General features: G+C 49.7%; 2 protein-coding genes across 13 annotated transcripts in view; one reads left to right on the forward strand and one right to left on the reverse strand.

Moving 5' to 3' along the window:
- The window catches only part of Sema4d (semaphorin 4D), a 118,674-nt gene that overhangs the window by 96,985 nt on the left and 7,248 nt on the right, over window positions 1–14,441 (forward strand). For 7 of the 12 annotated variants that reach the window (XM_012951130.2, XM_045131739.1, XM_045131741.1 and 4 more), the window contains 3 exons: window positions 2,294–2,466; window positions 2,541–2,584; window positions 4,304–6,605. In XM_012951130.2, coding sequence (XP_012806584.2) covers window positions 2,294–2,466; window positions 2,541–2,584; window positions 4,304–5,247 — 1,161 coding nt within the window. In that variant the 3' untranslated portion in view covers window positions 5,248–6,605. Of the gene's footprint in view, window positions 1–2,293; window positions 2,467–2,540; window positions 2,585–4,303; window positions 6,606–6,805; window positions 7,016–7,453; window positions 7,511–14,441 lie in introns of those variants that run through there. The other 5 variants (XM_045131745.1, XR_006632959.1, XM_045131746.1 and 2 more) reach the window with 4 other exon arrangements.
- Window positions 6,634–14,441, reverse strand: part of Secisbp2 (SECIS binding protein 2) — a 54,697-nt gene continuing 46,889 nt past the window's right edge. The window contains exon 17 of the mRNA XM_045131734.1: window positions 6,634–7,164. Within this exon, the coding sequence (XP_044987669.1) occupies window positions 7,115–7,164 (50 nt within the window). The 3' untranslated portion in view covers window positions 6,634–7,114. The remainder of the gene's footprint in view (window positions 7,165–14,441) is intronic.

The raw sequence follows: 14,441 nt of genomic DNA on the forward strand, positions 1-14,441 counted from the left end.
CTGCCAACTCCTCGCAGTGGGCAGAGGAAGGACCCTCTCCAGCCAGACAGAGCAGGGCTGACCTCTGCCTCCCACCCGGTGTCCAGGGAGCTGCGGAGCTCGTGGGTTGTACTCGCACCCCGCCTCGGCCGCCCCTTGCCTTTGTCTCTACGAAACGCGTGTGCTCCCTGGTTCTGTGAGCCAGATCCTGGGCATCTGTGGGACCCGGTCTCTTGGTCTCAGGGCCTTCAGGGACCTGGGGCCTGTGACTGGCCGGTGGGGCTACAGCCAGCTACACTTCTGTCCAGAGCCTCAGTTGTTCCAGCCGCCTGAGACAAGCACCTGGAGGCCTCTTCTCCCTCCCCTGCACCTACTGCTCTGCTGTCTTTCTCCGTTGAGTGTGACACTCCACAGGCATGAAGCCAAGCAGGATTCACCCTCCTGAGGCTGGCACAAGCCACTTAACACAGATGGAAGAGTATTGGGAAAGCTGTGTCGATACTGAGCATTGTGACATTTTTTTCTTGTCACTGTGCCATAAACACTGCAGTATGACAGCTGTTTATACAGCTGTTGTAGTTACCTTCTCTGGCACAAAGCACAACCAAAAACAGCCAAAGGGAGAAAGTTGTCTGTCTTGGCTTACAGTCTTGAGGGAAGCTCCATGATGGCAGGGCAAGGCGTGGCATGAACAGCGGCTGGATATCACCTCTGCCACAGCAGCAGGAGAGTGAGCTGACTGTAGCAAGAAGCAGCTGGTTTTAACACCCCTAAGCCTGCCTCCAACAACGCAGCTCCCCCAGCAGGGCTCTGCCTCCCAAGCTGCCCTCAGCTGGGGATCAAGCACTGGCACACGAGTTTATGGGGGGCACCTGATTCCAACCGTCACAACAGCATTTGCATCATGTCAGCTAGGAGAGGAGAAGCTGTGTAGGTTGGATGCAAACACCACGCCATCCTGCAGAAGAGACTTAAGCTAGCTGCTGCAGATACCGAGGGACAGCTACTCTCTCATCTCCTTTGCCCATTAATTTCATTTGCCAGTGGGCCCTGCCTGCTGTGAGGCCTGCTGATGCCCTGTGGCAAGATTCTCTTCCCCCCCTCTTCCTGCAACATTTACTCATTAGGTCCCTGAGGCACCGTCCACCTGTCACAGTTTGGTTTCATTTGAGCTCTAGCCCAGCCTTATCTAGGAAATTTGGCTCTGAGTCTAGAATGGACCCTCCCTTCCCACAGCCTAGCCCATCCTCCAGAGCCTTCACTCACCTCACTGGGCAGAAGGTTGTCACCTGGAGGCTGCTGTCTGTTCCGTGGTCAGCATGTGGCCACTCCTGCCCTGGTCTGTACTGACAGGGTAGCGGCTGGACCAGGCTTTCTCTGCCCCTCACTGGCCTCACAGTTTTCATCCTTGGGGCTCCCTTCCCCTGCACCTGCACTCACTCAGAGGGTCTGTGACTCTGCTGTTTGGCTGCCTCCAGCTCATGACACCCAGATTATCACTGGTGATTGCAAGTGCCAGCCAGACTCCGAAGCTGATGCAGATCACATCACCTCAAGGCAAAAGTCACGTGTCATCTGATTCAGAAATACTAAGGTGTAGTTGGGAAGCTCTGACGGTAGCCAGGTTTGCTAGGGTGTTGATGTGACACTCGCTCCCAGCATCATGATGTGTGCATCATGCCACCAGCCCCCAGCCCTGCTCACCTGTGGTTGGGCCCTCTGTGAGCACAAGATAGGCTGGCTACTGGACCTGGCTTCAGTCTGTGACACCCTAAGAGTACCATAAGTTGGAGTGCAACAGGAACTGAATCCAGAGTGTGCCCACTGGGCTGTGTGCAGTGGCTGGTGGTTGTGGGATCCTCATCCCTTCCATTAGATTTGTCAGCATCCTGTTTGTTCTTTACAGAACAACCATCAGTATTGGCATGCCAGCATGCCCGTTCAGTTACTAAGGCCATGGGTCCGGTCATAGGTTCCACACAGGTTCAGCCACAGGGGACAAGATTGGCCCTTGGAGGCTGTGCTCACTACTCTCCAGCTGAGGCCAGGAAAGTGGCAGAGGTTCCCCCCCCCCCACACACACACAAGCAGGGGCAGGTGGAGGGACCAAACCACCTCCCACAAGAGAAGCAGGTGGTACAAGGTCATGATGCACTCTGCCAACAGCTGGGGTCTGGCAGGCCATGGGCCAGATGGGAGAAAGATGCAGGTCAAAGGCTTGGTGACCCTTCACATGGCACATGGCTGTGTTTTCATAGGTGTTATATTCTACCAGGGTCTCACATGCCTACTCTGTAATCTGTCTCCCATGCAGGGCAGGAGGTTTGTGTATGCTGGTTCCAACTCAGGGGTGGTCCAGGCCCCCCTGGCCTACTGTGGCAAGCATAGTAGCTGTGAAGACTGCGTGCTGGCAAGAGACCCTTATTGCGCTTGGAGCCCACCCACAGCTACTTGCATCACCTTGCACCAGTCTGAGAGCCCCAACAGGTACAGGTGGGGTACTGCATGCACATGACCCCCACACATAGGCAGATGAATAACATGTTCTTGTTGTCTTGTAGGGGGTGGATTCAGGAGATGAGTGGCGATGCATCCTTATGTCCGGGTGAGTAGCTCTCCACTGTCATCGCTTCAGGATGGCAGGGTTCTGCTGCAAACTGTTTCATATTTCCTGGGTTCTGTGGTGTGGATATGTTTTTTTTTTTTCTTTTTCCTTTCTGAAAGGAGGTTGGTTGGCATGTAGCAGACCTATGATCTTTCTCTGTACCCTTTGATTTGCAGAAAGTGCTCAAAGCTACCCAGGGTGTATGGGTTCACTGGAAAGCACTCCACTCCACATCTCACCCCTCTGGTCCACTTAGCTGGGGCTCCTTAAACAAAAACCTGATAAGAACTGGAAGGAGGGCTCGAGAGATGACTTAACAGTTAAGGGGCTTCCCTGTGAAGCCTAAGAACTCATGTTTGAATCTCCAGGTCCCACGTAAGCCAGTTGCACAGTAATACAAGCATGCAATGTCACACATGTACGCAAGAGGGCACACGTGTTTGGGGTTTGTTCACAGTGGCTGAAGGCTCTAGCATGCCCACTGTTTATCTCTTTCTTGCTCTCTCAAAAATAAAATTAAAAAATTAGCCTATCCGGACGTGGTGGTGCACGCCTTTAATCCCAGCACTCGGGAGGTAGAGGTAGGAAGGAGGATTGCCATGAGTTTGAGGCCACCCTGAGACTACATAGTGAATTCCAGGTCAGCCTGAGCTAGAGTGAAACCCTATCTCAAAAAACAAAAACAAAATAAAATTTAAAAATTAGGGGCTGGAGAGATGGCTGAGCAGTTAAGGCATTTGCCTGTGAGACCTAAGGACCCAGGTTCAATTCCCCAGTACCCACATAATCCAGATGCATGGGGGGGCTTGCATCTGGAGTTCATTTGCAGTGGATGAAGGCCCTGGTGTGCCCTTTCTCTTTCTCAAATACATAAATAAATAATATATTTAAAAAATATTTAAAGAACTGGAAGGAGGCCATGGGTACAGGTTGAACAGCCCTGACTCAAAAACTGTGAATCTGAAATATTTTGAGCAGTGTCCCAATATGAGTGGACACCTGGTTTCATGTGCAAGGTTATTTAAAATATTGTATAAATTTACCTTTGGGCCACCTGTGTAAAGCACATATGAAGCAATGAATTCATCTTTAGACTTCTGACCCTCTTAGAGATGTTTGTCCTGTTTAATACATAAAAATATAATATTCCAAAATCTGAAGTGTTTATGGTTTCCAGTATTTCATACAATAGACACATGGCTGTTGATAGTTCTGGCCTCCCACTAGGGATCCCTCTCTGACTGGCCATCAGGAAATAGCTGTGACTAGAGACAGGCATGGAATCAGGTTTGGATGCCCAGGCACCTTTCCTGCTAAGGACAGATGAGCCTGCCCTGTGCCCTGTTCTTCCTGAGAAGTGTAGGAGGGGACACCCAGGCGCATGAGGGCCAGCCTTCCCTTCCCTTCGCTGCTGGCGCCTGACTCCAGGTGCCACTGAACGTAGACCTTTCTGGTGCTCAGCTTCTCAGCCTTCAGGGCCAAGGCTAAGATCAGGATTATACTGCTCAGAGCTGTCTCCTATTTCCTTGTCCCCAAAGGCCACTGTCAGGCTCACCTTTGCAGTTGGTCACACGTCTTTATCTCCTTTGTTCTGAAGACTGCGCCTTGCTCCTGTGGGTGAAACCTTGTGTCCTCTTGTGGGTGTTCTCCTGTTTCTGAAAGCAGTTGCACCAACAAGCAGAGCTGTTGATGCTGAGCACATTTATTTTGATGTTCCAGATAAAAGTAAAGAAAGTTTCCGGCAGCATTTTTTCAAGCACGGAGGCACAGCGGAACTCAAATGCTCCCAGAAGTCCAACCTAGCTCAGGTGGTGTGGAAATTCCAGAATGGCGTTCTGAAGGCTGAGAGCCCCAAGTACAGCCTGGTGGGCAGGCGGAACCTGCTCATCTTCAACCTGTCAGAGGGGGACAGTGGGGTGTACCAGTGTCTGTCAGAGGAAAGGGTCAGGAACAAGATAGTCTCTCAGCTGCTCACCAAACATGTCCTGGAGGTGAAGGTGGTTCCACGGATGCCCGTGGTTCCGTGGACGCCCACGGCTCCCGCCTTGCCACCGGCTCGGACAGAAGTAGGCAAGATCACCTCTAAAGCATCAGTGGCATCCACCCCGGGGTCTTCTCCCCCAACCCCACCGCTGCGAGCCACCTCCTTCAGGGCCACCACCCCACCTCCTAAGCTCGCCCCCACCAGCACGTCCTGCGAACCAAAGATCGTCATCAACACGGTCCCCCAGCTCCACTCCGAGAAGACTGTGTATCTCAAGTCCAGTGACAACCGCCTCCTCATGTCCCTCTTCCTTGTTGTCTTCGTCCTCTTCCTCTGCCTCTTCTCTTACAACTGCTTCAAGGGCTACCTGCCAGGTCAGTGTTTGAAGTTCCGCTCGGCTCTGCTGCTGGGGAAGAAAAAACCCAAGTCGGATTTCTCTGATCTGGAGCAGAGTGTGAAGGAGACCTTGGTGGAGCCCGGGAGCTTCTCCCAGCAGAACGGACAGCAGCCCAAGGCAGCCCTGGACACTGGCTACGAGACCGAGCAGGACACCATCACCAGCAAAGTCCCCACGGACCGCGAGGACTCCCAGCGGATCGACGAGCTGTCTGCCAGGGACAAGCCATTTGATGTCAAGTGTGAACTGAAGTTTGCTGACTCTGATGCAGATGGGGACTGAGCCGCATGTCCCCACCGTGTTGCTGTCCCTGTGTGGTGTCGTGTTGAGCCATTCAGTAGCCGAGTGTCGTCATCGTGCCACGAACTTCAGTGCTTTGTCTGTGTTCTCTCGGGCTGAGCCTGTCCCTTGGCCCTCTTTGTCCTTTGGAAAACAAGTATCGCCTCCCCATCTGGCCTCACAGTCATTGGAGTGCTTTAAGATGTCCTGCGGGCAGTATACCTGAGCCCTTTGTGTCCTGAGGGAGAGATGACCACCTCCATTGGCTGAGAAGAGCAACCCTTTCTCTTCCCCTCCTCATAGCAGCCACTAAAGATAATTTAATTCCAGATTGGAAAAGCCAGTTTTAGTTTATCAGATTGGTAACTTATTGTCTCTTGTCCAGATTGACACGGACCTTTTCTTCCATTATGTTTTAGGATTCTTACTTTGATTATGTTGATGTCTTAGGTCATTTTTTTTTATTCCTAAAGCAGATCCTTAAATATTTTAGCAGATTTGTGTCTTCTAGATTTTGTTACATGTTGAGATAAAATTTGACTTATGTTGCTTAAGATTCTCAGGGATAGACTCATAATATATTTTTTTTTGCAAAATACATTCTTTCTGCTTTTAGAAATGTAGACCTAAAACCATCTCTTCAACTAACTCAGCTTTTCCCCCTTATTTCTTTGAAGGAAGCATCACTTCCAGATACTTTCCTTCTGTACTTTTTCTTTTCTCTTAAGAGAAGGACTGTCCCACATCCACAAAGTGGGCTATGAGTAAGGGAATGTGGTCTAGTGGCTCTGGGTGGCCATCAGGCTGGCCTGTGAGGGGAGGAGGGTTTACAGTCCCATGGCCATGGCCATGGTCGGAACTATTGTCCTGACAGCTGGAGCTTTCATGAGGACGCCTCTGGTTCTTGATCATGTCTTATCTCTTGCTTCCATCTCGTACCACTGCCCGCTGGACTTCCACTTCAGCCTCACGGAGCTGTCCACCCTGAGAGAAGTGGGCCGGGTGGACAGGGCTACTGGCCATAGGCAGTGATTACATCATCCTGGTGCCCGCAGCTGCCGCTCCAGACTGACTTCTGCACTGTCTTTAAAGGTGTAAATGGGCGGTACGATTTTCACATTCATTTCTCACACTCCATCTTCCTGCTTTTAAGTGCTCATTGAAAGAGAGGAGCCTTATTCCATGGCACAGCAAGAATTTCTGGATTTTGTGTGCTATGTGGACATTCATCTTCAGCATGATATGATTTGACCATTCGGTGTAAACATTTGTGTTTATAAGATTTGCTTTGTTTTTATTTTTCTACGTTGAACTGTATACATGTGAAAAGTTCCCCAATAAACAAGAAGCTTTATCATTAACTGGGCCGACCATTACTTACAGAGGCTGCGTGGCCTCCTGCGCTTGTGTGGTGGCCCTGGGGTGGGGAGAGGGTGGCCCTGGGCTCTTACTTTTTTCATCCCCACGTGTTTGTTTCCTGCTGTTTCACCTCCTCCAGCATGGGACGTGTTGTGAAGATTTCTTCCTCAGTGCCCTTTCTTTTCTGTCCTCTGTCTCGCAGCCTCGTCTCCTAAGCCCTTCCCTCCTCCTGATTCCTTCTCCCTGTCCTGTCTGGGCCCTGACTCGTCTTCCTCTTCCTGGAGCCTCTGGCCAGCCTTGGTCTCGGGGCGCAACAGCCGCACCCAGGTTACCTTGCTGCCACCCTTCCTGAGCGAGCAGGCACAACAGGTGCAGGCGCTGGGGACCTTCCACCTCTTCTGCCAGGCCACAGGTGAGTCAGGGCATGCACTGTCCGTCTGTCTTCTCGCTCTGCCCTTACTACCTCATTGCTTTCCTGGCAATGCCTTTGAGGTTGAGCTGTCTGGTATTTTCAGGTTGGTTGATCCCAAGATAAACTAAACAAACAACACGGAGTTATTTCTAGAAGACAGAAGGGGTCGGACATCATTTTTGTGTAAAGGGCAAGGTGTTAGCGCTTTCAGACCAGCATGCTGTTACTCTGTAAATGCAGCCACAGACAGTACATGGAGAGGGCATGGTGGCGTTCCATAAAACCAGACCTATAGAACCAACAGAGCCAAGTTGACCCAAAGGCTGCACTTTGCCAACCTGATCTCTAACAAATCAGAGGTGGTTGGAGATGACATTGGGAACACTTCAAAATGCAACTGTCAGAAGTATTAATGACTTGTTTCATATTTAAAAGCAGAAAATATGCTGGGCCTGGTAGCAGAGGTCTGTCAAGCCAGCTGCTTGGACACCTAAGGTCAGAAAATCTCAAAGCCAAGGTCTGCCTGGGCTATATTTCAAGGTCTAAGCAACTTCGCAAGTCCTTGCCTCAAGTTTTTCAAAAGTAAAGAAAATAGCCAAGTGTGGTGGCACTGTAATCCCAGCACATAGAGGTAGGACTGCTGTGAGTTTGAAGCCAACCTGAAACTACACAGTGAATTCAGGTCATCCTAGGCTAGAGCAAGGCCCTATCTCAAAACTCTCCCCCCAAGAAAAGTAAAGAAAATAGGGGTGAGGATATTGGCGATGCTTATAGAAATCCCAGTAATTCCTCTTAAAAATAATAATGCAGAAAATATGGACTGGGGTGCTCCCTGCAGACAGAGAGGGTTTTGCCTTGTTGGGAGGTATTCCAATGGGACAGGTACTCTTAGACAGCGGTTGCTGTGTCCCTGGCTGCAGGAGCACTCAGGCCCTGGTCTCTGGGTCTGTCCAAAGAGGGCAGCGGTGTGGGTGAGGAGAAAAGGCAAGTCCAGTTCATCTTTAACTGTCAGCTGAAAAGGATTTGAAGGACCTACCAGGTGGCCAATGTCCAGTGTGCCTGCAGCAAGGCTGTGGCAGCTAATGGCCCTGAACAGTCTGCTGTAGGTGGTAGACAAGAATTTGTGCACCTGAGTACCTCGGAGGTAGACTGTTGACTGGTTGCCTATTTTCTTTTTCTTTTAGTTCTTTAATTTTTTAAAATATTTTATTATTTATTTATTTGAGAGAGAGAGAAAGACACAGGGGGACAGGGAGAGAGAGAGAATGGGTGCGCCAGGGCCTTCAGCCACTGCAAATGAACTCCAGACGCGTGCACCCCCTCGTGCATCTGGCTTACACGGGTCCTGGGGAATTGAACCGAGGTCCTTTGGCTTTGCAGGCAAACACCTTAACTGCTAAGCCATCTCTCCAGCCCTAGTTCTTTAATTTTTAAAACAATATTTTTGAGTAAGAGAGAGAGAATGGGTGCGCCAGGGCCTTTCAGCCACTGTGAGTCCCCTTGTGGTATATGTGCAGCATTGCACACTTTTGTCCCTGTGTGACTAGCTACATGGAACCTGGAGATATGAACATGCATTATTAGGTTTCGCAGGCAAGCACTATGACCGCTAGGCCATCTCTCCAGCCCTTTTTTAGTTTTTCAAGGTAATGTCTCACTCTAGCCCAAGCTGACCTGAAATTCACTAAGTCATCTCACAGGGACCTCAAACTTACAGCAGTCCTCCTATCTCAGCCTCCCAGGTGCTAGGATTAAAGGCATACACCACCATGCCCAACTATGGCTTTTTCTTTTTTTTGACTTGTGCATATGTGTCTGTGTGTGTGTACATGTGCATGTGTAGGCCAGAAGTCAATATCAGATGTCTTCCTCAATCACTTTCTACTGTATTTATTGAAACAGTCTCAATGAACCTAGAGCTCACCTGTTTGGCTAGACTGGCTGGCCCTGCCAGGGTTACAGATGTGCATGTGTGTAGAGCATGTGTGGTATGGTGTATCATGTGTTATGTGTGCACAGATCTGCATGCAAAGTGCATGTGTGGAGGCCAGAGGAGAACTTCAGGTGCCCTTCTTATTGCTCATCTGCATCCTGCCTTAAGATGGAGACCCAGAGCTACAGGTTTTTTACTCAGTGTTTTCTTCATCCTCAACACGGTACTCTGGGGTTACAGACATGCACGGCCACACCTGGTTTTTGTTTTTAGTTTTAGTTTTTACATTTGTTTGTTTGAGAGAGAGAGAGAGAATGGGCACACCAGAGCCTCTTGCCACAGCAAATGCACTCCAGACACATGCACCACCCTGTGCATATCTGGCTTACATGGGTACTAGGGTATCGAACCTGGGTCCCCAGGCTTCACAAGCAAGCACCTTAAGTCATCTATGCAGCCTCACACTTTTTTTTTTTTTTTAAATGTGGGTTCTGGGGAATAAAACTCCAGTGGTCTCAGGCCTTCCCAGGCCCTCAGGCTTAGGCAACAAGTGCTCTTAAAAGCTAATCCAGGGCTGGAGGGATGGTTTAGCATTTGTCTCCAAAGCCAAAGGGCCCAGGTTCAATTCCCCAGGACCCACGTTAGCCAGATGCACAAGGCAGTGGATACATCTAGAGTTCATTTGCAGTGGCTGCAGCCCTGGCCTGCCCATTCCCTCTCTCTCTTTCTGTCAAATGAATAAATAAAAATAACTTTTTAAAAGAAAAATCTGATCCAGGGCCGGAGAAGATGGCTTAGCAGTTAAAGCACTTGTTTGCAAAGCCAAAGGACACAGGCTCAATTTCCAGGGCCCACATAAGCCAGATGCACAAGGTGGCCCAGTGTCTGGAGTTTGTTTGCAGTGGAGCACGCATTCTCTCCCTCTCTCAAATAACCAAAAATAAAAAATATATTTAAAAGAAAAAGCTGATCTACCTCCCTAGCCCCTAGACAGGGAAGCTGACGTAGGAAATTGGTTACAAAGGTGATGGGCTGGGAACAAAGTGGAAAGGTAAGATGACCCAGAGATTGCAGAAAGCCACTAGTGTGGGCAGGAGTGAAGGAAAACGCACTTCACTCTACTTGCCAGGTCTCTGAAGCTGGGGCCATGGAACCTAGAGCCACCCCCTGGCAGCTATGCTGCCACCCTCACCACTCCTGGAGGTGCCCCAGTTAGCCAGGAAAATTTCCTTTCTTCTGACTTGTTAGCCCTCCCACAGCCTGACCTCGGACATAAATGGCCAGGGGCCAGGGAACTATAGCTGGAGGGCTATATGGTGACCAGCAGTATGCAGCGGGAGTGGGAACCAAGATGGGAGGAGTGTGCTATCCCAGCACCTCAGAATGGATTGAGCAGATGACTGACCTGTCCCCAGTGTCCCCCTGTACTCCTCCTCGCATGGCATTTACTCTGCCCACAAGCATTTAGCCCCCTTTAGGGCCTACCTCTTCCATCCCTCCACCGAGGCAGGATTGCTTCAGGAAACACGTGTTCTGGCCTCCGCAAGCACGTGCTTTACAGTTCTGAACAGGCAGTGGGATCAAGTCAGGTTTGCAGACAGCCCTTCCTGGAGCAGAAGCCCATGTTGCCTAGATGTCCAGAAGACTTCTGGGCAAGGGGTATGTTCTGGGTTCTGCCACCTGGTGTCTGCTAAGGAAACAAGACAGGGCTGTTCCAGGTCAGACTGAGGTCCATGGACTGTAGGGTGACTGTCCTCCAGCCTCACCCTGCTTCCTTCAGGGTGGAGCAGGTTTGGAGCCTTGACCTGGGATTTACTCCTTAAAACAGTTGTTTTTCTTGATGATAGCCGATAGTGGTTTGGGGCTCGCTGATTAAAGGCCTAGCAAACCGTTTTTAGAATAAGACTTAAAGAGAGGGTAACAAGGAACCATTTGTTCCTTGGCCTGCATCTTGGTGCCCACAGCTGGCTCTGCTGGTGACTGAGATATCTTCAGACAAGCACTGACCAGAGGTCAGATAACCAGGCCCGTACTTAGGACAGGCCTGCTCCTGCTCTGCGCAACAGGTCTCCATCTGCCCACCATGCTCCAGACCGGGGTCTGGTATGTCCATCTGCTTGGACTTGGTCATCCAGAAGAGGCAAGGCCTAGGCCCTCCCTGAAAAGGGTCAGGGTGGGTCCAGTTGGGGTAGTGCAGTCAGAGAGGGCACGTTTCCAGGGATGGGACTCAGTGAGAAAGGCCTGGAAGGGGAGATACGGTTACAATGTGTGTTTTGGGGGGTCGGGGGAGGATGCATGTAGGTCTCTCTCAGGGTGAAACAGGGAGTTATGACACCCCCTTCTGTAGTACTCAGACAAGGAAGCCAGGGCAGGCAACCTCAGGAGACTCCAATTACCCCTGAGTGGAGGCTAGAACAAGGCTGACCATGGTCCAAAGCCTCCAGTTTAGTATGAGGAGAGGCTGGCAGGGCCTGTGCATGCCTTCTGGGACAAGGATAGTAGCTTGTAGAGTCATCTTTCTGTCCCATGTTGCCATGGATGTGTTGGCTTTCCAAGCGTCCCGCGTGGCCTACCATTTGACTGGCAGGTACAGGATTGCTCCTCTGTGCTGTCCAGCTACCATGGATTAGTACAAGTATACCACACATAGCACGTATTATATCACACTCACACCAAAGGCAGCACGCTCCCCACAGCATTATCCTACCACCCAGTCACCCACACCACACATATATACTTCATGCAGACATCACACCCCCAACCACACACGCCACATAATATGCACACCGCACATACTAACACCACATACTGCACACCACACGCAGTACTGTCCTGCCACATATAACACGTGTATAACCCCATTCATTCCATAAATACCACCGCATTGCACACACTATGTACATGTACCAAACAGCACACACATATACCATGTACGTGCCCCACAGCACATCAACACACAAGCCCCACATGTCACACAGCACCAAACAACACGCAGCACACACAACCACACACACAGAAACAAACCACCACCCACACCCAGATAACCCAAGCTCTCTCTCAAAGTATTTCACTCATCATAGCTGCACAGTGCTGTTTCCCAGGCAGAGCACCGTGCATGTCTGGGAACACTCCAGCTGTTCCGGCAGCTTTGGAATGGGCATGGGACCCTTCAGCAGAGACCTGAGACTGGGATGGTGGGGTCTGCCTCCCCTCCTGAGTTCTGGGCTCTTCAGTTAAGGAAGAATCTTATTTCATTTTATTTTATTATTATTTTTTTTTGGAGGAGGGGGTTTCAAGGTAGGGTCTCACTCTGGTTCAGGCTGACCTGGAATTCACTATGGAGTCTCAGGGTGGCCTTGAACTCACGGAAATCCTCCTCTCTCTGCCTCCTGAGTGCTGGGATTAAAGGTATGCATCACCACGCCCAGCTTTTTTCTTTTTAAAAATACTATTATTGGGCTGGAGAGATGGCTTAGTGGTTAAGTACTTGCCTGTGAGGCCTAAGGGCCCTAGTTTGAGGCTCGATTCCCAAGGACCCACGTTAGCCAGATGCTCAAGGAGGCGCACGCGTCTGGAGTTCGTTTGCAGTGGCTGGAAGCCCTGGTGCACCCATTCTCTCTCTCTCTGCCTCTTTCTGTCTGTTGCTCTCAAATAAATAAAAATAAGCAAAAAAGATTTATTTGAGAGAATGAGGGGAAGAGAGAGGGATAGGGAGAATGGGAGAGAGGGAGAGAATGGGAGAGAGAGAGGGATAGAGAGAATGGGCGCCCCAAGGCCTCCAGCCACTGCAAAGGAACTCCAGATGCATGCACCCTCTTGTGCATCTGGCTTATGTGGGTCCTGGAGAATTGAACCGGGATCCTTTGGCTTTGCAAGCAAACACCTTAACCGCCAATCCATCTCTCCAGCCCTTTTAACTATATTTATTTATTTGAGAGAGACAGAGAACAGTGACACAATCTTGACAGTTCAGCATGTGGAATGATCTGAGCAGCCTGTGACATGGGTTTGTTTCTGTATCTGCCACTCAGTGCCTGATGGAGTGGCCCTCCATATTGCTGTTAATTTTCCCTTTCCTTCTCTTTAATCTCTGCACTCAGAAAGAAAGTTTTAAAAAGAACAAATGGAATGTTAAGTGTTTCAACATCGTTTGTGATGCTTGGGGCGTGGTTAATACATACAGAGGCTTCAGGACGTCCTCATAGTAGCGGGGCTCGTGGCCAGTGTGTTCCACACCGCCGCTCCTCACACTAAGAACACAAGGTCTTTGAGGAGCTTTCCGTAGGCTTGGGCACAAGAACATTCCAGAAGTTCCTATGCTCACTGTACTGCAGTGCTGGTGGATGCCTGAGGAGATTGGGCTTTTGAAAACAAACGTGTCTGATGTCACAGAAAGTTTCTTATTACTTAGTCAGATAACAGCTACAGAGAGTAACTTTCTTAAGGTCGATTCTAACTAAATAAAATGTAGCATCACAAGATGCTGAGCAGCTAGCTATATGGAATGGAGTGCGCTCACGTCTGCAGGCTCCAAAGCAAGGAATTCAGCCAAAAAGAGAGAGAAATAAAATAAAAAATAAAAAAAACTGGGCTGGAGAGATGGCTTAGTGGTTAAGCACTTGCCTATGAAACCTAAGGACCCCAGTTCGAGGCTCGATTCCCTAAGACCCACGTAAGCTAGATGCACAAGGGGGCGCATGTGTCTGGAGTTCGTTTGCAGTGGCTGGAGGCCCTGGTGTGCTCATTCTCTCCCTCCCTCTCTCTCTCTCTGCCTCTTTCTCTGTCGCTCTCAAATAAAAAAAAAAAAGAAAAGAAAAGAAAAAACCCACATCTGCACTGGACATTCATGGGCTCTTGTCAGGTCTCTTTTTCCTAAACAATAGATATGAGTATTTATGTAGCACTTGCAGTGTATCAGGCATTAAAAGTAATCCAGAGCGGATTTAAAGCATGCAGGAAGGTGTTCATTAGTTCTGTGCAAACACGCCATTCTATAAAGAGCTTGAGCATCCAAGGGAGGGGGCTGGTGTCACCAGCATTCTGGGAGCTGATCCTCTCAGATGCTGAGGAATGATTTGCATATATGTTCCCCAGTTCATGGATATCTATATACATATATGCAGAGATGTAAGTAGATGGAGTTACCCATGACCAGTTCAAAACACTTTCATTTTAATCTTCATCTTGTTAAGTACTTGCTTTCTTTTATAAGAGAGGGAGGGAGGGAGAGAATGGACATGCCAGGGCCTCTAGCTCCTGTAAATGAACTCCAGACACATGCACCATGTGCACCTGGCTTTCATGGGTTCTGGGGTTGAATCTGGGTCCTTAGGCTTCGCAGGCAAGTGCCTTAACTGCTAAGCCATCCCTCCAGCCCTCAAAACACCTCTGGATGGAAAAAAAGAGTGGAAACCAAAGTTCTGCACAAAAACAAAACAAGTCCACAAGGGCTTGTCCACCACACTGTGGCCAAATGAGGAGCTACACAATTTT

This window comes from Jaculus jaculus, chromosome 12, assembly GCF_020740685.1.
Source record: "Jaculus jaculus isolate mJacJac1 chromosome 12, mJacJac1.mat.Y.cur, whole genome shotgun sequence".
Taxonomy (NCBI): Eukaryota; Metazoa; Chordata; class Mammalia; order Rodentia; family Dipodidae; genus Jaculus; species Jaculus jaculus.